This window comes from Scardinius erythrophthalmus (genome assembly GCF_964197995.2).
Source record: "Scardinius erythrophthalmus genome assembly, chromosome: 2".
In the NCBI taxonomy this organism is placed as follows: Eukaryota; Metazoa; Chordata; class Actinopteri; order Cypriniformes; family Leuciscidae; genus Scardinius; species Scardinius erythrophthalmus.
Genome location: NC_138222.1, coordinates 47688842 through 47714397, shown reverse-complemented (window position 1 = coordinate 47714397; position 25556 = coordinate 47688842). Strand labels below are relative to the sequence as shown.

Genomic DNA, 25556 nt, shown 5'->3' with positions numbered 1-25556 from the left:
CCCTGGATCAATCCCTCTTACATCATGTTTTTATTTTCACACCAAACTCCTGAAATTTTCATTACAACAATTTGCACGAGAGTAACCAACATTGACGAGAGTCACGTGTAAGGGCCTTCACTTTGACACCTTGGAACCCTGTGGTTCGCCACTGTGAAAATCTCTGCACTAACGAGACGAATATAAATGGAATATGTGAAAATAATACTAGATGCATGTCTCGTGTGTTCTGACATGCGTCATAACTGCAGATGTGTTTTTGCAGTGGCATTGGTTTGGTTCTTAAGCTCCTGCTCCTATTTGCTAGAGTGAGTGCTCATCTGTTATTTTTACTTCTAAACATCCAGCTGTGTGCCATATCTAACATACTACTGTTACCATGGGAAAATCTTAGTCCCTTGCTTAGGTGTCATGTTTGTGTGTATTAGTTTGCGCATTCAGAGTTTGTAGATGACGTTTTCCCCAAATTTGCCCCTGAGTATTTTTGCTCCATGGTGTTGTGTTAGAGTTAGACTAGTTAGTGCACTCCCAGTGATGTGCACAGTGAATCAGGTTCCCGTTCACTCCACCCTGAAGAGTTACTGATGACTTCTGTGAACCTTTGTGTAAAGAGGGTTCGAGAAGGTCTTATTTAGCCAGTGTGTTGGGCTGTAGGTGGATCTGCAGAAGGTAAGATATGGTGGATGGCTGTAAGGCTGTGGCCAAAGCATGATTTTTTTTTTTTTTTTTTTCAAACCAGTTCAGCGGCAGGGGGAGAATCAAACAATCGCGTGGCCAAAATAAAAAAAGACAAATGCTCGTTTGAGTCAGTGGCATTGTAAATACTGATCCCCAGCAACCAATTAATGTTTTAGAGTCAAAGTCAACATGAAATGATGGTCAAAACCCATTTTACTTCCATAATGTGACACATTTTGGTGTGAAACTGAATATTCAATGATGAAATTGTTGATCAGGACTATCCATGAGGAACAGGGTTATTATTGTTAACTAAAACTAAAATAATTTAAAAAAAAGTTTGCTTATTGTGAAATTAAATAAATAAAAACTTGTCGGCTAGTTGCCAATTCAACATTTCTCATTTTCTTGTAGTCTAAGAAATATTTTTGAATTTTTTAAAAACTAATTTACATTAAAAAAACGAATAAAAAAAAGCTAAATGAAATTTAAAACAAAATAAAAATTATATTCAAAATATTAACAAAAACGATAATAGTAGACTATATCAGTGATACTAAAATAACACTGTTTTGCACTGATCAGGAATTGTTTAGATCCTAAAAATTCTGCCTTTTAATTTAATTGAATTTTAATCCATCAAGAATTGATTGGATTGCAGAAAGTGTTTACACAAATATATTTCTTTGGAGTAACATGTACAGTAAGACCAGAAATGTGAAAGTAAATGGGCATGAACCATTTCATGTTGACTTAAGTTGAAAAAGTTTTCATTTTCTAGAAGTGGACCAGTGTGTGTAACCTTGTGAAATCAGGAGCAACAAAAATGTCCAGATGATCTGGATGATAATCTGGTGTCCGTATACAGAGCAGATCGTAGTTCATTATTCCAAACACAGCTATGCTTCTGAGAAGGGTCCAGCACACTTCACTTCCTGGCTGAAGTGGATGGACAGTGTATTATAATCTAGCTCTGGCAGGTTCAGTTACCCAGAGTCATGTGACCTCTCTGGCTGTGCTTGTGCCAGTTGGCGACTGGTTCTGACTAGGTTCTACTACACTGGTTGGCACTTAAACAGATGTTGGCATGGACCTGATATGGTTGGGTGAGATTTTCACAGACAATGTGCAGAAAGGACAGCGATGGGGGAGGTGTTCTGTTTCACTGCACTCTCTTGGATGGACACACACTCTTACTCTCACTCTCACACACACAAATTGCAGTGAGCGAGTTTCACAATATCCCTGATCTGTGTGTTTCTGTGTTGTGTGTGTGTGTGTGTGTGTGTGTGTGTGTGTGTGTGTGTGTGTGTGTGTGTGTGTGTGTGTTAGATTAAGCCGATTAAAGGTCTATGCATTGGGTTAGAGATATGATGTGTGTGTTCTCTCTCTGCAGTCGACATATTTAATTATTTTGAGATTACATAATGTAAGTTACTAGAGCACTGCAAGATCCAGAACAGAGCTCCTGATACATAATCTATTGTTCTACCATAATTCAAATTTATCTATTTTTTTTTTTAAAGTTCGTCATGATTTTATGGAGATTTCATAAATGCATAAATCAAGTATTTACATTTTGAATCTCCTTTGAATATGTAGGTTTGAAACACCCATTATCAGAGGCTATTCTTTCTGCAGACATAGTGAAAATCTACCTTCCATGCCTATTTTATTTCATTTTGATAATTTTTTTAAGCATAATTTTCTTTCACTTCTATTTGATTTAAATAAAAAATATTTAAATGCATTTAAATAACTTATGTATAAAAATCTAATTTATTTTAAAATTTAAATATAATGTTTTTTTTTTATACTAATTCTGCTATGTCCTCATCTTTATTTATTTTGTTTTGTTTGGGGAAAATTGCTTTGTCACAGTGATCCCCCACAGAGAGCACCTGGCGCCTCCCCGTCAGCCCACAATATCAGCAGCGCAGCTGGGACGGACCGCACCAACTTCCCCAGAGGGGTGCCCACCCGCAACACCTTCCACCTCGGCCAGCAGAGGGGCGCACGGGACCAACAGGGTTCTCCGTACCACGGAGCCCCCGCTTCCCCTTCCCTCTCCCATGGCAACAGCCAACAACGACGACCCGGTGCTTCCGGGATCTTCAGCAAGTTCACCTCCAAGTTTGTTCGCAGGTGAGACAGACAAAAGAGTGTTAGTAAATCAATGAAATTGACATAGGAATGAAAGTCACTGATTTCGTGAAGTGTTAACGGCACGAGAAGAAGCCCGTGCGTGGTGGTGTGAGGATGAGTGTGATGAATCCTGGGTATTTTCGGCAGTTAAATTTGGATTAGGTGGTGATGAACAGAAGAACAGAAAGAGACTTGGAGACAAAGTGAAAGACGACCACACTGACACATCAGCACATTCTCACACCCTCGCTGAGGGGTTTTTCAAAGGTGTCTGTCTTTATATTCAGTTAGCATGTAGAAATGGGCTGCTTGGTTGTCCATCTTTGATCAAACAGCTTTGTAAGTAGATTTGTCCTTGCAAAGCACCGGCACATTGTTCAACAGGGTATTGGGTATTGTCATAATTTCACCCACAAGGTCAGGCCTTCATAAGGCAATCAAAGTGCTGTCAGTCCCCATAATCCCAACACGAATCTCAGCTCATTTATATACATGCAGATTTCTCATCAGTTTCATCATCTCCATCTCCGAGTTCCAGCGCACACTCCCAACTCATATCTACCTTTTCTGCACCTCCGTGGTGACAGTATCCTTGGCAACAGCGGAGGTATTGCATTCCCCTGCTCTATAAATACTTGTGGAGGGGACACCTTGGCATCCACTCACTAGTGCCGCAATAGCAGTTTACAAAAGAAACTTAAGGCTTACATTATGGGTTACATTGCTACATTTCTTTAATAGCATATCACAAAACTGTTCTGTTGGATCTAGGCAGTCATGTTTAAACTGCTAGACCCGAAATCCCTCAGATACACTGAGGAAACGAAAGAACACCTTCATGGTCAGTAGTCTTTCATTTGTATTCAGTCTCAGATTTCAAAAGGGTGAAATGACAGATGACGTTTTCTATTTCGTCCATGTGCATCTGTCTTTGTTTTTGTGTCCTTTTGTGTACATGTTCAAGCCAGTGTGGGAATGTTTCAGCATGAACAAGATTTGCGCTTTAATAAATGAATGTAAACATCCTTTCTTAAGGTCAACATGAAATGGCATTCGCAAACCATTTTACTTCTGTGATATGACATTTTGCTAAATTAAACAGAATATCCATTTGGATTGTTAAAAGTGGGCATAACTGATATAATTACTGCGATCTTTATTACAATACCGTGCAAAAGTTTGGGGTCATTAAGAATTTTTTTTTTAAAAGAAATTAATACTTTTATTCAGCAAGAAGGACTACTAATTAAATTGAAAAGTGACAGTATGGACATGTTACTAAAGAATAAATGCTGTTTTTTTAAACATTCTGTTTTTCAAAGTATCATAGTTTCCACAAAAATATTAAGTAGCACAGCAGTTTTCAACATTGATAGTAATAATAATAATAAGCGCTTCTTGAGTTGATTTGTAAAGGATCATGTGACACTGAAGACTGGAGTAAATGACATGCTAAAAATTCAGCTTTGCATCACAGGAATAATTTACATTTTAAAATATATTAAAAAAGAAAACGGTCATTTTAAATTGTAATGATCTTACAGACCCCAATCTTTTGAAACATTAGTATATATAGCATTTAATTACTGCTTTAACAATTGGCAAGATTTTTTTTATCAGCAAGGCTGCATTACGTACAATGAGTATGGCTGAAACAATAACTACTGGCTATTGTTTAAGATTATTTTCACCACTTGTGTGGCTTAGGTGTGACGTGACGTTTAGTCGTGTCAGAGGCAGAGCTGGTGATAAAGTTCTGATAAACTTTTTTCTTTGGAATAATTTGCATTGATTGATTGTGCATAGTTTATTTCATGTTGGCTTTAACAATACTTTTAGATTAGGCAGTTTACATAACTGCGTTCCAACCCTTTTATGAGTGTTAATAACTGACTTAATAGTTTAATTGCATGCATTTGACCCAGATTACTAATGTTATTTGCTCATTCTGTACAGAACCCATCAAATAACCACAGACTGATTGTTGCTGTGTCCAAACCAACCTGACAACTTTGACATTTTCATTTGCCTTTTTTTTTTTTTTTTGCTCTTCAATTTACATATATATACATATCTTTCCTTTTTTTCTTTTACTTTTGTTTTGTAGAAATCTGTCATTCAGATTCCCCAGAAGGTAGGCAATGATGACCATAACCTCCCCTCCCCCCCTTGTTTAAGGCTTGTTTTGACCTTTTTATTTCTCTTTCCTTGTTCCTTGTCTACATCCCTCAGTGTGTTCTGTGATTGGCCCTTTCTCCTGGTTGTTTATTTTTTGCGCAATGTCATGACCAACACTAACGACCAACTTCAGCCCTAAAAACACCACCGCCTTCAACTTCAACCACAGTAACACTCAGCGCCTTTCCTCCCCATCTCCATCCTTTCATTTCCCCCTCCCTGTCAGTTTACCTGGTGATCTCACCTGTGTGCCCCAGATTCTGTGTGTGACTAGTTTCTCTGCCTGCTCAAATAACACAGGGCTTTGATAACAGGACCTGAGGTCATAATTAAGATGGCTAATAGGATATGATGTCATGGAAAAAGTAGCAAGCATGGTCATTTGCATGCGCTACCATTCAAAAGTTTGGGATCTGTAGAAAGAAATGCTTTTATTCAGCAAGAATGCATAAAATTGATCAAAAGTGACAGTATTTATGATGTTACAAAATTTCAATAAAAAAAAATGAAATGAAAAAAAATTAAACAGCACAACTGTTTTCAACATTGATAATAAGATATGTTACTTGAGCTGCAATCATTTCTGAAGGTTCATGTGACACTGAAGACTAGAGTAATGATGCTGAAAATTCAGCTTTACCATCACAGGAATAAATTACATTTTAAAATATATTAAACAGTTATTTTACATTGGAATATTTCACGATATTACTGTTTACTGTATTTTTGATCAAATAAATGCATCCTTGATGAGAATAAGAGACTTCTTTCAAAAGCATTTAAAAATCTTACCAACCCCAAACTTTTGAACTGTAGTGTATGTCGTAATTGTTTTGGCACAGGTTGTTACCCCATGACTTCCTCTATGTGCCAAAAAGAGGAAGACGTTGCTTGAACATCTGAGCAAAAAAGGGAAACAAAATACTATTAGCAATTATAAGTCATTTTGATCATGTAAAAGTCGTTTCTAGTAAGACAATCTGCCATTGTAACTACAAGTGTTAATGTCATGTATTTTTAAAGGAAATTTGAAAGAAAAAAGGTTGAAGGATGACGGAGACTGATGTTATCTTGTGCAGAACAACTTCAGGAGGGTTTCTCTCTTTTTCACTTGCTCATTAACAATGACAACAGCTACAGAAGCTGAGACCGACCAGCTGTCAGGCTTTGTCCTGCTCAAACACCTAAAGCCAAACTTCTCTCTCTCTCTCTCTGTTTATGCGGTATTGTCTAAATCTGTTTGACTGATGACTCACTCGCACACAAGCACCTGGTGAATGGATGTCACCATCTGTCTGTCACTAACCACTTGGGCCACTGGCACAGATACATGGAGTCTGAATTAACAAATGAAAGACATTTTCTTCCTCTGACATGATTATTTTGGGAACTTGTTCATGTTTACGTAACTTAAGTTATGTGTGGTTCTTATATCGTTTTAGAGCCCAACAGAGGGCGCAAGCGAGCAGCTTTTTGAAGGAAATATGTCTTTGCGCCCTCTGGTGGTCAAACCTGAAGCCTGTATTTTGTGATTCATGCCTGTTGGTGACAACCAATTATTCTTTGCAGGATTCATCCAGTTTAATGTTTCTTTCAGAGCTTTAAATAGTCAAATTCAGCTTTGCTTGTTTTGTTTTTTTAACCGTTTATATCATGAAGAGCCTTCAAAGTCCTGAGCTGTTTCTCCAACTGTCTGTGTTTTATCCTCCCTGTCTGTCCACGTGACTGAGTTTGTGTGTGTTTCTGTCCTCTGTGTGGTGTTTTCATATGACTCTTAGCAGAAAGGCTCCGACAGTGATGTCAGTTTGCTAAGGGCCTGTTTGTCTGTCTGGTGGCATGTTCGGGATGCTTGTGTGCTCGGCCAGACAGACTATAGGGGCAGGTGACTGTTGGATGTGAGTAGTTACCATGGTGATGGGACTAGAATCCTTAGAACATCTTGGAAAGACCTGCATCATTCCACCCCACTTCATGTTACTGAAGCAGTCTGTCTGGTTCATCTGTTCATTGGCATTACACATACATGACTCCATTGTTGCATACAGTAGATTACAGCACAGTAACTGTGTGAGTGTGCACTATTGTCGCACCATAATCGTAAAATCGTTAAGCGTTATAGATCATTTATTAAAGCGATATCACTCAAGATCTAGGCAAGAGGCTCTACACTGCATACATAGAACTGAAAGTAGTTTTAAAATGGGAATGAACAAGTGAATTGGTGGAATGTGGCGGTTCTGGAGGGGTAAATGTTTTCATAAACTAATGTGGCACTAGACCGTCCTTCCCCTTCCTGCTCACTGTACTGAATGAGTGAAACTAGAACTCAGACTAAGACTAAACATCTTGCAATTTTTTTCGAGGAGCCCCTATGAGGGAGAGGGTCGAGAGGAGGGAAGCAGGTGAGAACAAAAGAAGGATTTCTTCATCAGACCTAATCAGTAGATCCTTAGAGGTGTAATTGGGCAGCAAAGGGGCTTTTAAATGGTTTTTAACAAATATTAGTAGTTACCCAGTGGGATTTAATTGGTGGATTAATTGCTGAGTGTGGATGGGTATGTGTGAGTGGATGTTTTGATTTTTTTTCGATTCATAATTGGTGTTCACAAAGAATGAATTTCAGATTACTTCTTCGTCTTCAATTTGGCAAACACATGCACAGTTGAAAGTTTTCTGCTTATGTTTTTCTGGCTATGCACAGCTTATAATAATCAAATCTTTAATGCTGTGAACACATTTGCGATGCACCTCACTTTGGACTTGCCCATTGTCTCAGATATTTTGAGCATCATCATGATCAAGAACCAAAAGTAGTATTCGGATTGTATTCATTTTTAAATATTGCAAATCAGACCTTCAAGTCATATGATTTTATTTATAATTTTAGCATGCATAGATGCCATCACAATATCTTAATAACCAGTGTTTTTTTTTCTGACTGTTTGGGTTGGGGGTGATTCAATTAAAGAATTTTAAAGTTATATTGGTCATAATTAGTTTTACAATTTAGTTTGTTGTCATTTTGGTTACTGCTGATGAAGTGATAAAGCTTGCCAGAAAATATTACTGCTAGTTTATTAGGCAAGAGGCTTAAAAGTGGCTTTTTCGGTGGAAGGACATAAAGTACACTACTATTCAAAGGTTAGGTGTGGTTAAAAAAAAGAAAAGTTTTGTGAAATATTATTACAATTTAAAATAACTTTTCTATTTTAATACGTTTTAAACTCCCCCTGTAGTCAATAATTTTATCCCTCACCATAATGACATAATTAAATATTTTTTTCTGTGAAAAAAAAAAAAGATTCATGCCTTAAAATAGCTTGAATGTAACTTTACACACTTGCTTCATTTAGTATACGTGGATCCAATGCTAATTAGCCACTTTGAACAACTCAGAACGTCAGTGGAGAAAGGCATATAGATCATCATAACATCGTAATACACATCATATACATGATTCACTCTCTATATTGCTAAAAGTACCCGTTTTTTCATATCAACAGAAAAATATACCTGGATAATCTTGCTTCTCTTGAGACCCCTCTGCTTCAGAGCATAGTAATGATATGCTGAAGCCCGCCCGCATGTTGACGTGATTGGTCACAACATGTTTGTGACGTAAGAAACACCGGCGATTTCAAACCGCGTTTTTGAGATCACTGCAGTTTTAAGGAGAAAATACTCAGAAATGGAGCTGACTTTTGAATTTCCACATGGTTTGTCTTAAAGCATATTAAAAACACCACATAGACATATAAACAACATTCAAAACTTGATTTTCACCACAAGGGGACTTTAAAATGTAATTTATTCCTGTGATTGCAAAGCTGATTTTTCAGCAGGCATTACTCAAGTTTTGGTGAATTTAGTTTATCCTTGCTGCACAAAAGTATTAATTACTTTCAGAAACTTTTGAACTGTAGTGTAGATAAAGTATTAATTACACACCTTATGTGTATTATTTGTTATTCATTTTGCTGTAGTGAAAAGCTTCCTGAAACATGAAATTGCCCAATGCATCATTTTTACCAACAACATAATTTCCCTCATTTGTCAGTAGCTTCCCAGCAGGACTTTTTTCTAAGCAGCATTATTGTGACACGCATAGTGTCTAATTACCCAGTTGAACCTAATTCTCCTTTTGTCACTGAGCATCATTTAGCCATTTGAATGAACTGAATCATATTTAGTCTTAGAGCTGAGATTCAAAGCTTCTTAAAGGCTTAAAGTCACACTAACTGTCAGCTGACATATTCAGTCGAGATTCAATAAAACTTCCAATTTCTGCTTTCGGCGTGTGAGGTGCGACTTCACATCCTGAGCGCAGCAGACACGGGAATGCCTCAGAGTGAAAGGTGTTCATTTGAAGCAGAAGCCTTTCTCTGTTCCATGTGTTTGCGCCACATCAATTTGCACATGAACACATGCATGCGCTCTCCTTTCCTCTGCAACGTTTCCAGTTGATTATTGCCGTATGTCTCTCTCCAACCATGTCCACTGCCTCATCCTCTCTCTCTCTCTCTGTCTCTCTCTCTCTCCCCCTCTCTCTCTCTTCAACACCCCTTTCTTGTCTCTCAACAATTTCTCACTTTTCTCCCACACACCTTCCTACATCCTCTTTGTTCTTTTTTCTTTCTTTCTGTCCTCATTCACCCCCCACTGATATTATTCTCTCAACCTCCCCCACCTCCATCCTTCTCTGTCCATCCCTGTCTCCCCAGATCTATGCTCAGCAGCGCAGAGAAGTCGGAGAAGACCAGCGTAGGGCCAGAAGACGACAACAAAGACTCCTCCTCCTCCCCGGGGGACGGGACACCTCCGACAGCGCCCGTGTCCTCGCTTAAAGACCAGACGAAGCCTCGCTCGCTCCGCTTCACCTGGAGCATGAAGACCACGTCCTCCATGGAGCCCGGAGAGATGATGAAGGAGATTCGGAAGATTCTCGACGCCAACAGCTGTGAGTACGAGCTGCGCGAGCGCTACATGCTGCTGTGCATGGCCGGCAATCCCGCCCGGGACGACTTTGTGCAGTGGGAGATGGAGGTGTGCAAGCTGCCCCGCCTCTCGCTCAACGGCGTACGCTTCAAGAGGATATCCGGGACGTCCATCGCCTTCAAAAACATCGCCTCCAAAATCGCCAACGAGCTGAAACTGTGAGAGGAAAGTAGCATTTTGAAGAGTCTCTGAACAGGGATGAATGGCGAATATAGTGCTCAAACACAACCTGCTGGTATGGGTAGGTACATAAGAGATAGATATAAGATCAGATTCATACAAACGGGGGGAAAAATTGCACACTGGCCCTTCAATCCTGCGTAGAATGAGGAGTTTTAGAAGGGTTAACTCTGCAGGTTCTTTAGTTCTGAAAATGTTCAATTCAGAAAGGCGACGGGTCTCAAAACGGTTTGTTTCTGCAATTCATTTCAGTCTCTCGCACACAAATGCACCTGTTGCCTATTGAAACAGACAGAGCATAAAACGGCAAACTTGAAAGAGGGGCGGCCATTGACTTCAGATTCACAGGGTGGAGGTGGACAATTATGTTTGTGCCCCCTTCAGAGAGAAACACACACTCTCTCTGTGTTTATTTCTTCCTCTTAATCTATCAACAGGGTTACGCCCACCGTTGTTCAGTAAGGGCCAGCACACTTGGTCAATACTGAGAGGACTAAATTCTGGTTAAGGTGATTTTATTTCTTAATCGGCTGGGTTTAGATTTTGCTGCACTGGAATGGGTGAATTTCTGTTGCCTTTTTATTTTCTTAAAGAAATTAAATGTGTTTCATTGTTGTATTTACCAATGATTATGTTTTAATATTATTCCTAGGAAAAACAAATTATTTTTCTTTTATTTGTGGTCTCGTGTTCTTGATCGTACTATGCCTTTGTATAAAGAATGTCTGAAAAAAGCACCACATGACTCCCACTGAACCTTTCACACTCTTGCCCCACTTTGTCGCTAAGGATTATGGGGCAGCAAATACTCTCCTCATGCTTAAAAAAAAAAAAAAAAAAAAGTCACTGGAAAAGACATTAAAGGACAAAATCCACGCAACTAATCATTCCCGTGCCATTTTCTAGACTAAGGAACTGATGTCGAGCTGCTCTTCTCTTCATCCACGACCTTTCATGGTTCAAGCCAAGAACTTTCCTCTTCCGTCTCGTCTGCAGGTGGCTTTTTGGCGTTACTCATTTGATGGTACACTCTTTATGAAAGCGTGTTGTGATTGAATGTGTGTGTGTATGTGTGAGAGAGAGATGACGATGATGATGGGAGTGTAATATCTGAATAACCAAAAGGCTTGCATTGTTTAATATTCAATGCAGAGACTATTAATACGTAGCCTTGAGACCACAAGTACCTGCCATGGAGAGTCAAATATTGGTGTTCTGTTAATTCCAATATTTTGTTGGCATTATCATTTTCACTATTAAAATCGGTTCAGATGTCATTATTGCACAAGCAGATCAGTCATTAGAGCAGATAGGAACCAACCTGCAGATGTGTCTGCGTAAAAAGAGAGCAAAAGAGTACACTGACAACAAGCTAGAGAGCCACAGTGTGTTTCCATCCATTTCTGCTGAGCTGTACATGCTTGCATGCATCCTCTAGTTGACATGGGGTGCACCAACACCTCTTGTTGTGTAAAGAGGAGGGGGGTTGGGATCAGATCTCCTTGTAAAAAAAGTCTTGTCACCAGTTCAGGGGACAACTGTGCACATGTGTGTTTTATATCTTCATAGAAAATAATGATTATCTTTTTTTCTTTCTTTTTTTTGTCATGTACTTTGCTGTTCTCACAACTGATCATTTGTTCGAGGTGCTGGGGATCCAATTATCTTAAGTATTGTTTATTTTTCTTCAGGGTTGATATTTTTATTCACAAGTTTTTCGTTGCTGTAATTTTATTATTTGTGTTCAGACTCTTTGCTGTCGGGATAGGAGGGTTCACATAGAAATACACCAAATGTTTGTTTTTTTTGTGCAAAGATGATTATGATCAATGATAGTAATAAAACTATTAAAATCAAGCTGTCTGTATTAAAACTGATGCAATATGTTCTAACATTTAATATATATATATTTGTGGCATCTCTGAAGGTATGTTTTGCATTTCTAATCGAATAAGCTCTTCAAATATTAGCTTGTGTTACTGTGTATTAATTACATGTGTCCTAACCGGTCGCCCCATGATAAATCTACTTTAAATCTGAGCATTTTTTGTCCTAAACCAGGGGTTTCCAACATTTTTGAGGATCCCCATGTATGATGATCCCCTTTTGAGAGACCACTTCTAGAACTAAAGGCAGCTGTATTTTTTCATATAGAAGGAAAAATTACTGTATAAGAAACATATTAAGCTTTTATTGTTGGCTTTTAAATAGTCATTGTACTAAAGCCATAAGAAACTAAAATATTATCTATTGATATTTTAAACCTAAACCACATACTTAACATTTTGTGGGTCAGTTTGACCCAAAACTACTTACTTTTAAAATGTTTTTTTGACTATTTCATAGTGTATGCAAAGTTTCCACACATAGATGTGTTCTGGAAAGGCTATACACTTTTTTGCCTACAATGGTGTTAGGGGTCAAATGTTGTTTCCAACGCAATTTGTCAAAAATGAACACTAAAAAACAAAGGGTCAGGTAAAAAAATAAAATAAAATATGAATACATATAATTTTAAAAGAGTAGGCCTACATAAGCCATTCCTCTGAATCGGTGCCATGTGTTTGTAACACTTCCCCTTTTTTTAGCACTGATAACGCACATATTTCACAATTCAATATGTGTATTTTATTTTTACTTAATAATAAAATGCATTTTTGAGTTGAAAAAATGGCACGCATTCGGTGGAATGACCCACATGTTTTGGGGATTTACAATACAGCCTGCCGTATTAACAGATGTGAGAGACTCCAACTGTCCCGTTCACACCGCATCTTAAATATAGGATTCGCTATAAATATAGGATTCGCTTCTGTATGAAGTAGCCTAACTGATATCAGTCTCGTTTCTGTTGTCGCGCTGGCCTTGAATATCAACTGGTTGTAACCATATTGAACATGATATAAAAATACAGCCTACATCATGTAACATTTATCTTAACATATAACACTAGAAAGTCTGTAAAATCTTGATTAACAGACAACTGCTTTCACGTAGCCTCTCTAACGTTTCCTGAATGGAGAGCGGAGCATTGAGTCGCGCGCGGACCAAATAAAAACGGGCGGGAACAGCTCCGAAAGAAGGCAGTGACTGGATCTAAAACCTGCCATCTCAGACTGTAAGTTACTGAAACCACACCGAAAACACTCCAGACACGCGTGTGTGTCGTTGTCCGTTCACATATTATGGGTCAAATACGGTTATTCAAAGAACAATGCAGATTTGTTTCGTTTTTTTCTTACTGTGTAACTGGCTGTCAACAACATAAAATAATCACGATCCATCTTATGATTTATATCTTTAGAAAACAAAATGAAACCATATTAATTTTGTTAATGTGTTAAAAAATGATTGCTTATCTTAAGTTTGCATGTTAACTTTTGACAGCTGAAAAACTAATCTAGTGGGACCTCCTTGTGGCCCCCAGACCCATTTGGAAACCTGTTCTGACCGCCTGCAGAAAGCATGTTGCCTTATATTTCTGTGAAAAATTACTAAAAATGTGTCACATTCCCACCTATTTGAGACCTGATTAAGCATAACGTGTATCATCACCTATTAGTGCATGTGTATTTAAGGGTCTTGTATAAAATAGCTGTAGTTTACATAGAGTACCAACAAACTCATCTGGTCATTTTCACTTTATTCTGAAAAAGAAAAAAATCTAAAACAAAAATAGTCACAAGCAAATCCAGTTAATATGTAAACAGTTCTCACATACATACAACATTTTGGAAGAAACGAGTGCTCTCGCACGAGCTTCCTCGGGAATCATCTTTAGTGTTTTTGATGCTGCTGTGTTTGTGCCTTTAAGAGCGAGATGAAATCAGTGTATTTCAGAGTTGCAACAAAAAAAATCAAGTATTTTGCATCACTTAGTGCTTAGTCAATATTTACTATTACTACATAAATTCACTACCTAACAATATCTCAAGGACCTAATTATACAAACGACAAAAACCGCTTCACCCAGGACGATTCTATCAGCATGGCTCTTCAATGGCAGAGTGAGTTTCCTGACACCAGGTGTACTTCACAACACTCGGCAGTGCCTGTAGTCATGCACACTAGGTGATGTGCAGCTGTTGCCATAGAGATGGTGGAAGGAACAACTGAGTCTGTTGTCGTGGCAGTTTTTAATTCCAGTGTATAAGGTTTTACCCCACAATTTTGGTTAAACTTCCAGCTTCCGCTGAGCTTTTTATGACAGATGGTGTTTCAATAGCTGTAGTTAGAGTGGAAGCAGTTGTGCTTGAAACTGTTCACGAGGTATAGCTGTAGGACCTGAGGTCAGATGTGTTTGTGGGGTTTGTTTTTTGGCAAGACTGGAAGTTTATATGCATTTATATGGAGGGTTCTTCTCGGTCCTGAAGTGAAGAAGCAGATCACACTGTGTGTTTCATCCTTCCTGAATTGCTAAATGTGTTTTGGTACATGTCCAGCTTTTCTTCCAGTTCACCTCTGGGGTTTTTTTCTTTTCATATTTCTCTTGAGAGGCATTACTACATTGCCCTTTTACACTGATTTGAGACCAAATTAGGTCTCCTAAAAACCATTATAAAAAGGCAAATGTTCCATGGTGATCAGTGTGACTGGGGGGATTCCACCTTCAGCCCCACCAGTGAGGGCGGCAGCTGTCCAGCAGAGGCAGAGGAGGAACTTAGAGAGTTCCTCAGTGCCCCCTGGTGGAGCGAGGATGCCACCGCAGGTCTGATGAGCGGAGGGGGAGGGGGAGGGTGATTGTGGGGCGTCCGGTTTTGTAGAGGTCGCGTCTGTAGCGGGGGAGGCTGGCGCAGCAGGCTAGGGGGCGCTGAGGGGGGTGCAGGGCGCAATAAGGGTGGAGGTTGAGTGAGGGGTGTGGAGGACTGGGCAGAGTTGGGGTTCCCACCAACACTAGCATCTGAAGAGGGCAACAGACTGTCAGAGTGAGGCGGAGAGATGCCGTCCATCTTCACCTATAATAACAAAGAAAGATAGAAAAGAGAAAATTAATTCCACGGTTGTTGTCAACTGTTCTTTATCTCCAAGATAAAAGCCCTGCCTGCTGAAACAAGTCCTATTCCACCTATTACACAACTCAAAATCTCTCTTACCTCATCATCTTCCGCTCCTGCCGACCCATTTAGCTCCGTGTTCACAGTCCTCCCGCTGCTCCCTTGCACCACTTCCTGTTCTGCCTGCCATTCACGTAGCACCTCCTCAAGATTGAAGCGTCTCCGGTAGCTGACGAAGAACGAGCTGACCTGCACTGACGTCTTGTTGCCAATCACGTCCGCTATGGCTGCAAAGTCTTTACCGTATCGCCTAATAGCTGGGGAGCATGTGGATGCAAAATAGCTACGTGATAAATCTGTTCACAGCAATGCTTAAAATAAAACAATATTATGCATTCAATCTGTAGTATCTCCCACTTGCAAATCCTCTGACATCTTGCTTTAAAATGTCACTGAATACTTCGAAGGTAATAGCTTTAGGCCCCGTCCACACTACTGCGTTTTCGTTTAGAAACGGAGAATTAAAACGAATACGATCTCCGTCCACACCAGCGTTTTAGCTGCGTATTAGAATTGATCTCCGTCCACATTAAAACGACTGAAAACGCGGATCACGTGACTATTCACCAACACTGGGCATGCGCGTGCCGGTGTAAACATAGAGACTTTCAGACATAGACTGTAAAAAAATGCTTTCAAACATCAAAATGTCATTTATTAATATGTATTTGTGTCAAAATTACATATTTTCCTATTCTATTTTGCCTGGAAACGCTTCCAACACGTATCGCATGAAAAATAGGCGTCGGTTCTATTTATAACATGCACGCGTTTACCGCGCGAGCCGCGCCTGAGACGCGGCAGTTTATTACTGTAAGAAACTGTTCCAGCGGGTGAAGTTTACTGAATATTACCTGTGTACTCCATGACTGATGACACCCAATCATAGAGCCGAGCGTGAGCCTCTGCGTCATCGTTTCTAAAGTCCTCCGTTTTGACCCGTCCACACTAAAACGCCCTCCGGAGATCCAAAACGAAAAACGGGTCGGCAGCGTTTCTAAACTTCTCCGTTTTGGGTCTCCGTTTTTGCCGTTTTAGTGTGGACGGGAGGTGCAAACGTAGCAAAAGGTCTCCGTTTTTAAACTAAAACGCAGTAGTGTGGACGGGGCCTTAGATACACTCGCACAATGACATTTCTTAAGGTTGGCACAAACCAGAAATTGTGCCCACAGATTGACAATAAATACTTTAATATTACATAACAAAAACAAGAAAAGAGACTTAATTACTGCAAAGTGTCATGAAAGATTACAAAGCGGTGAATAGGAACTCCCTAATTTAGCATGAGACCATCAGTTTGGGTAATATGAACATACTAGTAATGTTTACCATACTTTTAGGACAGGTATTAGTTGTACCATACATTCTAGCAAGTTAAGTATTAGGTTAGCTGGATTTAGCTACTTTATTATGTTTTCAATATGTATGCAAGTAAACGAGTGAGATTTTTGGGAGGATCTTCTCCGCTCTCAAACCAGGAATTACAGAAGCATTCTTTTATTTATTTTTACCTATGGATGCATTAAATTAAAGCTCTGGCTGATAACCAATAAAAATACATTAAAATTCTACACAATTTTGTCTAAATAAATAACACTTCAAACTAAGATCAGTGGTTTTAAATGCTTCATGTGAATTTAGGCATCACATCATTATAATGTTTTGAGATCTGTTCTTAAATTGATGGATTTCAGGAATTATAGATAATGATATTCCAGCTCACCTTGAACAGCCAGGAGCTGCTCCTCCGTCGTCCAGCGAGTGTTGATTTTTTGAGAGGGCTGAAGGAAATGCAGAGCATGGAGAAAAATTAAGAGTATAATGTAGCATAACTATGGCATTTTGATCAGAATCTACATTCACACTCTCAAAATACATTAAATGGCATTTAATATTGTGCCTTGCTTTAACCACACAATATACTGCATTTCCAATTTTTCAATGTAGTGTGAATGACAAATGTGTGTGGTTTATGTATCAGAGCAATGCAGATGAAAACTTACCTCTGAAGGTCTCATGCCTTCAATCTCATCACCCAAGCTGTGCTTGAGAACGCTGTTGGTTTGCTTGATACTTTGGACCTAAAAACAACACAGAGCCAAAAATGTTCTGAGAAGTGATCGCATTTCTTGATTGAACATTTCTTATTATCATCAATGTTAAACACAGGTTTTGCTGCTTAATGTTTTTTTTAGTAACCATAACACATTTTTTCAGGATTCTTTGATGAATAGAAATTTCAAAAGACCAGCATTTATTTGAAATAGAAATGTCACTTTTGATCAATTTAACACATCCTTGCTGGTTAAAAGTACTGATTTCTTTAAAAATCTTACAAACACTACCAAAACATTGTGATTTGATACTGAAAGTGTGTTTCCATGCACATTACCTGTCTCTTAAGTGACACTAGTTGTGTGTCCAGCTGTCTGATAGAAACAGTTCCTGAATCAGTGGACGCAGAGAGGGTGACGATGTCCTCCTGTTCCAGGTACATGCCTTTAGGAGGCCTGCGGCGAGCACGGAGAGGGTGGTGTCGGTACTGCGCACCCTGGTTCTCTTTCCGAGTCGGAACAGACTTGCTTGAAACTTTATCGCTCCCTCCTCCATTTCCAGAGTTCTGCTTTGCAGCCTGAAAAGCAGCACACATGCAGTCTTTTTTAACATTAAGATTTTAGGATCTTATGGATGTCTGAAGGAAAATGTGCATCTTAGGTCCTGTGTAGCACTGGTCATTTTATTTCAATCATTTTGAAACAACTTTTTGCCTTCACTAGTCCCTGACCACTGATTTTTATAAATACTAATATTCCATTTAGTCACTAAATTAATATAGAATTAAAAGCTGTATGTATAATTATGAGAGAATTACATAAATGTGTTGGCAACTTATTTTTTATGAAATATTGCAGTATTTATTATAAATTATTTATCTGTGCACATCATTATTTTAAAAAAAAAATTACTGTGCCCTTGCAATCTTTAATTAGAATAACTTCCCCTCCCTCTTGCATCATCATCTCTTCTCTGATGATGTTTTTAGCAATAGCTAACCACATCCATCCATTCAATTCTCAATAGACAAAATCAAGTCCCGCATTTTTTCTTGTTCGAAGACAATCGCAACTTCCGTTTTATGTCATTGAGTCTAGTTATCGGTTACACAACAGGCTCACCTCTTTCTTGGCGTTGATATCAAAATCACTGTCACTGCCTGGTTCTCCTTCCTCTACCTCATCATTACTGGCAGGAACAAAAATACACACTTTGTAACCGTGCATGTCTGAGAGCCACAAGCGTTATGATTCACTGTCATTTCTCTCCATATTTCTCTTTTACCTCTCATCCTTTTCTCTCTTGCTGAGGAGCTTGCGTGCTTGGCGGTCCATGACACTTGTTCGGGTTCTAGTTTTCTTCCAGGAGTAGTAATACTTAACCAGGCTTGAGATCAGCTTGTCTGGAAGCTGGAAAAAAAACAAGCTGATTAATACTCTGAAAAAGAACAAGATTCTATGACCTGAATCAAATTTGTAACATTGAGCATGTGAACTCAATTCTTTGGAATTTTCTTAAAACATTTCAACAGATGACATTAAAACAGGTCGGTCTCAATACAAGACAACAGCTCATAGTGTTCAAGTGAGACCTCTCTATGACTCTTTACATGGATGTGCGATTCTACATTGGGCCGTATCTCAAGATGCCTGCTCTTCTGTAGTTGCAGGCAGATGTGAGAGCAGCAGATGACTCTTATATAACCCATCTTGCCTCCATCCCTCCCGCTCACCATCTGTTGGATGCGATGGAAGCTCTTGCCATGAAAGCTGAAAGCCTGTTCAAACAGAACTTTATCTTCCACTGTCCACTCATCAGGAAAGGGAGTGAAGTTAGCCAGGTCAGCCAGTGACTTCTCCACATCATGCTTGTGCCACAGAAGCATGCCAAGAGCCTGTTGATATAAGACAGAAGCACTGTAACGGTCATCTATGCGTCCATCTAGAGGAATTCCCCATCGTGCCTAACATTTAAGTGGAACGGTACCTGTTCCATGTTGTATCCGTGCTTCTCTTTGGCCATCAGAATATATTCATCCACTGAGAGTGAGAGAATGGAAAATAAAGTTTCTTTACAATTCAAAATGGCAGATTTAGTGACAGTGCACCAAGGAATGGGAATTGCTAACGACTTATCAATACACACAATGATCGTACCTACAATATGAATACATTGAAAGGCATCACAATAGCATAATAGAAAACAAAGAATTTGAATAAACATAAATAAAAGGGCTGTGAATCTTTAGGTTGACAGTGAATCGATTCAAAATAATAATTCACTGGGTTTCAATTTGATTCAAAGTTCAAAACAAATCAATTGGATTTGATAAAAGATCCGATCCAATTAACAATTTGATTCAGTGTTTTTTTAAATACATTTATAGTGTTCTTTAAATATTTATTATCTTAGGCAAGAAAAATAGAAATACAAACGACTCTAGACCTCGAAAGAAACATTTTTTTTAAACAATGAAGAGCAGAATGAAAACAGTGAGTAGACTACATAACCAGAGACTGAACAGTTACTTTGACCAAACCCAAATATCACAACACAACATAATTTGACTACTTTTAGTTACACATATATGCAAATAAAGAAAAGCATTTAAATACTGCACATTATCTTAATTCATTTCAACATTTTAAATGGATTATTGTGATTCACAATTTAAAGGTAGTTTCAATCTTGTGAAAAAATACACATTGCATCTACATACAGCTGCGCAGTAAACTGGCTTCTTTTTTAGAATAAGAAAAGTTTCTTTCCTTTTCTAAAGCACTCCTCATCAATGAGTCAAACTCTCAGCCGTTTTTAGACCTTTTTATGTGTGAATAATTGTTCCTTACACATGGCATCGGACACTTGGCTGTTTGGTGACCAGACCAGCATGCTCCTCTGTTCATTCTCACTGTACCGGGATGCACAGTCTGTCAACACAAAGAACAAACATGTCTGTCACACGGCACAGCAGCCTCTCTCAAATACCTCTGCAATTGTTTCCTCCTCACACAACCTTGTTTTTTCACTTCTCTATGCCTCTCTGCTGTTTTTTATATATATATACTCAAAGACTATAGCTGTGTTCTCTCCTACTCCCCATAACTTGAGTGCACATAGAAACACCTACACACAGCCCTTTATCTTATCATGCTCATGCAGACTGTGAAAAATGCATGGAGTTCAGAGATACATTCATCTCTTCTGAGATTAACTCCCATCTTCCTCTTTACCTGGTTTAAACTCTGGGATCTGTGCCTGGTAGTCCCCACCAACGCGGATCATACTGTCTGTTTCAAAAGAGCAAGAGCAAAAAGGACGGTCAGGGAGAAGAAAAAAAACACAGGCACAGTCAGGCAGGCATAGTCAAAAACAGGCAGTGCATCCTCACAGACGGCAGAGGGAGAAAAGTGGGTGGAGGGAGAGGAGGAAAAGAGAATAGGGATGCTTGACCGAATACACATACAGACACTGATACATTGAAACATTTTACACTTAAACAATTTAGGATTGAAACTACGCTAACATGTAAGGGAATAAAGGTGCAGATGGTGGCTTGGTGTTGCTGGGTTTGTGTGTGAATGTGTCAGACACACCATGTGTGTGTTCCTCATCGCTGCTCTCTTCCTCAGAGTGCTGGCTGTTCCCGTTTGTGACTGTTTTGGCCCGGCTTCGGGACAGCACACCAGACCCTGATCGCTCCATCACTGATGGCATGGCTGAGAGAGAGAGAGAGAGAGAGAGAGAGAGAGAGAGAGAGAGAGAGAGAGAGAGAGAGAGAGAGAGAGAGAGAGAGATCAAAACAATCAGCATTGGGGCCTTTGTTTTCAAAGTCTTAAAGGGATAGTTCACCAAAAAAAAAAAAATGAAAATTCTGTCCTCATTTACTCACCTCATGTCTTTCCAAACTTGAACAGTTTTTAGTAAATGATGAATGATAATTGTAAATACTGTATATAAATTATGCCTTTAATCTAGAAGCATCTTTGATGCTAAATAATATAACAAGTTATGCTTCTTGGAAATAATTTGACCTGTTTTTATTCATAAGACATATTGCTGTAAAAAAAAATTATCTAACAGCAATATTACAACAAAACAGACAACCAGCACAAGGAGGTAAGATAGCTTGTCAGTTGAATCACCACATGAGGTTCCTTTGGTTTCTTTATTGACTTCCTCAAGTAACATTTTTCCAACGGTCACATGATTACACAAACGTATTTTCTTTCTGTGAACAGCCGCAGTCTGTTATGAAATGTGGTGATAAAATCAAATTAGTCTCAAATATTGTATAAACAACTAAAATATATCTGACTGTATGGAATTGAAGTCTTGCTCAAGAGATAGAAAGATGTTATGGAGGTTTAAATGCTCTTGGCGGTGTTTTGAGCGGCAGGTGATAGAGTTAATTTCGCCTGGCTGATGTATCAAACCACAAAGCGCGGGATATACACTTTAGTGAAATGTTTCTAAATTTGTAACGAATTGAGATAACTTTCATTTATTTCAACGCCAATAAATGAGACCTTGACTCGGTGGACAAGAAAGTCTTTGTTTCGCGAATGCTTCCAGAAAACTAACTGGGAGTGAACAGTAGCCTAGATCTGACATTTATCATTTTACAAAAATGTAACGTAGCCTACATGAACAGTTCCAGAACAACAGTTACCATCCTTTAATCGTAAACAATGACCAAATAATTATTTTCTTAAGCTACTGCCATTGTGATAGCCAACCACAAACTCTCGCTATTTTCATAGATTATAACTCAAGAGGCTGTTTGAATTGTGATTTTGAGCATCCAAAAAAAAAAAAAAAAAGTAAAATGTCTCTCATCTATACAAGTGGACACAAAAGATGCATTTGCTATATGAAGTACTGGCGCAATCAATTACATAATTGGGCATAATACATTATTTTGATTACGCGTCATCAAAACCCTAAATAGGATTAAATATTTGTTCGCACTTGTTAAGTAAAGAAATCGTTATGTGTCATAAAATTAAGCGTTGAATAGAGTGTGACGTCACGACCAGTGTCTCTATTGATTGAAGTTGCCGTCCGGCTCACTCAGTGTGAATTTAAACGTGCTCTTCGGATGAGTCCAAAACACTCAGTTATGTGGCACTGAACTGTCCCTCGCATAACAAAGTGTCCAATCAACTCTTAAATAGTGTTACAGCTGAAAACATCTATCGATTGCCCCCTTAAACTCCGAGAGGTCGCATCACTCCGACCACCATCCAATCATCCGTTCCTTGTTCATTTAAACATTTCTCTGAGTAAACGCGCACGGATTTTGCTCGGGCAATGATAATGCATCATTCAAACTTAAAAAGTACAGAAAAGGAAAAAAAGCATCTTTCCCCTCACCTCACTTTTCGCACAGTCGCTTACTCAAGCCTGGGTCCTTTTGTGTTGAGCCACGCTTATGTCCCTATTCCAGTTGATGGCTAGCTGTCGCTGAACATTTGCCTTATAACGCTAGTTGCCAGTCCGAATAGCAGTTCACTACCTGGCTTTCTTTCTTTCTCTCCTATTCAAACTTATTAAGCAAGAATTAAGTGCTGTAAAACATCAGCACTACGTACGTTTGGTAATATTCAACTCCATTAAAGCTTCAGTGGATTTTCGCACGTTTCTCATTCTCTCCAGTTCATTGCATCGGTCGCATACGGATCCTATCCGTGTGTATGTGCCGGGGAGACCGAACTCCTCACAACCGAGAAAACCTTCCGCTCTGTTCGCCTCTCCCCAACTAACTTCCATGTCAATTACATAGTCCCTTTAACCGGCATCAGATGCATAACAAGTGCTTCGGACAATGTAAAGGCTCGTTTCGTGAGTTAATCTGACCCTCGCAGTTCACAAATGCGCAATATTAAAAATAAAATGTTTCATGAAACCCTCGCATCGTTAAAAAGCCGTTATTCAGACGTTAATTACGCCTATGTTTATATTTAAACATATTTAGAACATATCTGGCAACTCTCTTCATGAAACGAGCTTAATACCGATCATTACTTTGTGCTTTACCTGCGGTGCTCCCACATTAAATCATACGGAACTACTTCCTGCTGTGTGTGCGGAGGGATCCGTCAGCTGTGCAATGCAGTGCTGAGGCTGCCTAGACCCTTCACTAATGTATGCAGGAAAGGGGAAAAAGCCTATAACTTGCCTATTTACCTTAATAATGAGCATTTTATGATGTATATCGTGTATTAGGCTTCATATATAGTTATTTTACAACATCCAGTTGATAAAGGGTGACTGAGTCCTAAAGAAATCAATATAATTTACACTGTAAACCATGGACCCTGGTCTACAATAATTAAACATAACCTTAAGGTATTGCAGGTGAGAATAAACTTGATATCTAGACACAACTCTAATACTGACAGAATAAAGATTAAAGACTGGATTCAGACTGGTCTTGAACACTATCTGCCAGCAGGCCCCAAGTGATGGGCAGATCCTTCCTTGTACACCCGTATACATTGATACTCTTTCTCTGTGGTTTTTGCAGACAAGAACAGAGACAGACATACCAGCACTTGTGGCACAAGACCCCTCCCAGCCATTCCCTCTCTGTCTATGTGTTTCTCTCTCCAACCATCTCCTCCCTCCCCTCCTTCATGCCTGCCAGTACTGTGCAAAAGAACCATCTCCATTTTCTCTAACTCACCTTAGTTGTCCCTTTATGATGATCTCTCCTTTCTTGTCTATCTCTCTCTCTCTCTCCTCTTCCTCTCTGTTAGACTTCCTCCATCCTCATCACCTCTGAGTTCCTCTTTCCTCCCCTCCCCCTCTCTCTCTCTATTCCTCCTCTTCTTGCACTCCCCCCACCACCACCCCCCACGCGGGCGTGCGCGCGCGCACATGCACACTACTCAGAGAAAGAGGTTTTCAGTGCTGTTCTCTGCTCGCAACCACAGGCCCGAAGGTGTAGTTTTGCTTCTCTTGCCCTATTTTTTACAAGAACTCTCTGCAATAGCATGGAAGCCACAGCCCATTGTTCTCGTGCTACATTATAGTATGGCCTTTTAGGTCGTGATCAGCTGATTTATAAACATTTTAATAGGTATTAAAATCACTCCATCGTGGTTATCGAACATGTATTAAGGTTCAGTGTGAGTTGTGCTGCAACGGAAACGGTGGTTTTAACAGCGGTGAACTCTATGACCCCCTCCCTTGTTTCCCCTCCTGAAAATGCCATCTCTCCCCGTCGCGAGACAGATTACCCGAAAACAAAAGGTTCGGGGCGGGGCTTCGTGACGGCCCATCTGCGGGAGGGGCGTGGTCAAGAATATGCAGCGTTCTTTGCGTTCAACACATGGATAGACCTTATAAGTTATTATGGCTGTGGATTGTTTATAATAAACAAGCAATTGGTGTTCAGCAAGGGATATGTCAAGACCATCCTAGATGTGTGAGGTTCAAAGTTTACTGTAGTGTTCGATGTATTGAAATGAATCACCACTGGTATTTAAACACGCACTCGATGCAGTTCAAGCCATGATAATTCTCCAAGGTGGAGACACACAGTAGCAGTTCCTCCACAGTAGCAACTTAAGTTGCTGCCCTGTATTGTCAACTAGTGCACCCTTGTGGACAAAAGAGGTACTGTAGGGTCATTATAGGCCTCTGAAAATACTCCATTCCCTAATAAGGACAATGTTGGTCAGGTGGTGGATCACCTAAAAACATATATATATATATCCCTTATAATAAATATATTTATTATCATATAAATATGATACCAAGCATTTCTCTAACATTAAAAGCTAATTCATTTCATTTATGACCCAATGTGGCCATTCCGAGCCAAAAAATAAAATAAAAATAAAAATCATCAAACATAGAGACACCATGTTTCATTGTGACCCAATCTTGCATTGTTTTACTGATGCACCTTGCACATAGAATACACAAACAAGGATTCAGAGTTGGCATATGGATTATGGAATTCCTTATGAATGAAGCCATTGCAAAAATAAATCCTGAGGGTGACAGGCTAAAGGGTAATAAATGTTACACTCGAGTTTACAAAGACTCCAAGGAAACAAATAGGCCTACATCACTGATGTAGTTTTAGTTTTGGAGTGCCATTACATGAAATAAAAGGATTCGAGGAGATGATGGATGCCAACAATAAATAAAGACACTTTCTATTTTCCTCCATTTGTAAATCAGGTTGTATTAGCAAACAGTCATGATGTCACAGAACTGTCCTGTTCTATACAGCTTATTCGGAATGCTTTCTTCTTG

General features: G+C 39.2%; 2 protein-coding genes across 14 annotated transcripts in view; one reads left to right on the top strand and one right to left on the bottom strand.

Moving 5' to 3' along the window:
• mark2b (MAP/microtubule affinity-regulating kinase 2b) overlaps positions 1–12138 on the top strand; it is a 51930-nt gene extending 39792 nt beyond the window's left edge. For 4 of the 11 annotated variants that reach the window (XM_081350919.1, XM_081350913.1, XM_081350918.1 and 1 more), the window contains 4 exons: positions 2560–2823; positions 4931–4957; positions 7368–7403; positions 9723–12138. In XM_081350919.1, the coding sequence (XP_081207045.1) occupies positions 2560–2823; positions 4931–4957; positions 7368–7403; positions 9723–10158 (763 nt within the window). In that variant the 3' untranslated portion in view covers positions 10159–12138. The remainder of the gene's footprint in view (positions 1–2559; positions 2824–4930; positions 4958–7367; positions 7404–9722) is intronic. The other 7 variants (XM_081350912.1, XM_081350917.1, XM_081350911.1 and 4 more) reach the window with 2 other exon arrangements.
• A 1665-nt stretch (positions 12139–13803) lies between these two features.
• On the bottom strand, positions 13804–24075 carry rcor2 (REST corepressor 2). Of its 3 annotated transcripts, none has more exons than XM_081351009.1 (13): positions 23974–24075; positions 20882–21004; positions 20519–20575; positions 20135–20215; positions 19272–19324; positions 19018–19179; positions 18570–18694; positions 18407–18473; positions 17623–17862; positions 17234–17311; positions 16954–17011; positions 15270–15487; positions 13804–15131 (listed from the first exon to the last, which is right to left on the bottom strand). In XM_081351009.1, the coding sequence occupies exons 2-13, from the start codon at positions 21000–21002 to the stop codon at positions 14760–14762; spliced, it is 1632 nt and encodes a 543-aa protein (XP_081207135.1). In that variant the 5' UTR covers positions 21003–21004; positions 23974–24075; the 3' UTR covers positions 13804–14759. The 3 variants fall into 3 exon arrangements, with proteins under 3 accessions (XP_081207135.1, XP_081207136.1, XP_081207134.1); XM_081351010.1 differs by lacking the exon at positions 23974–24075 and adding an exon at positions 23325–23404; XM_081351008.1 differs by lacking the exon at positions 23974–24075 and adding an exon at positions 22662–23331.
• Positions 24076–25556: the final 1481 nt, after the last annotated feature.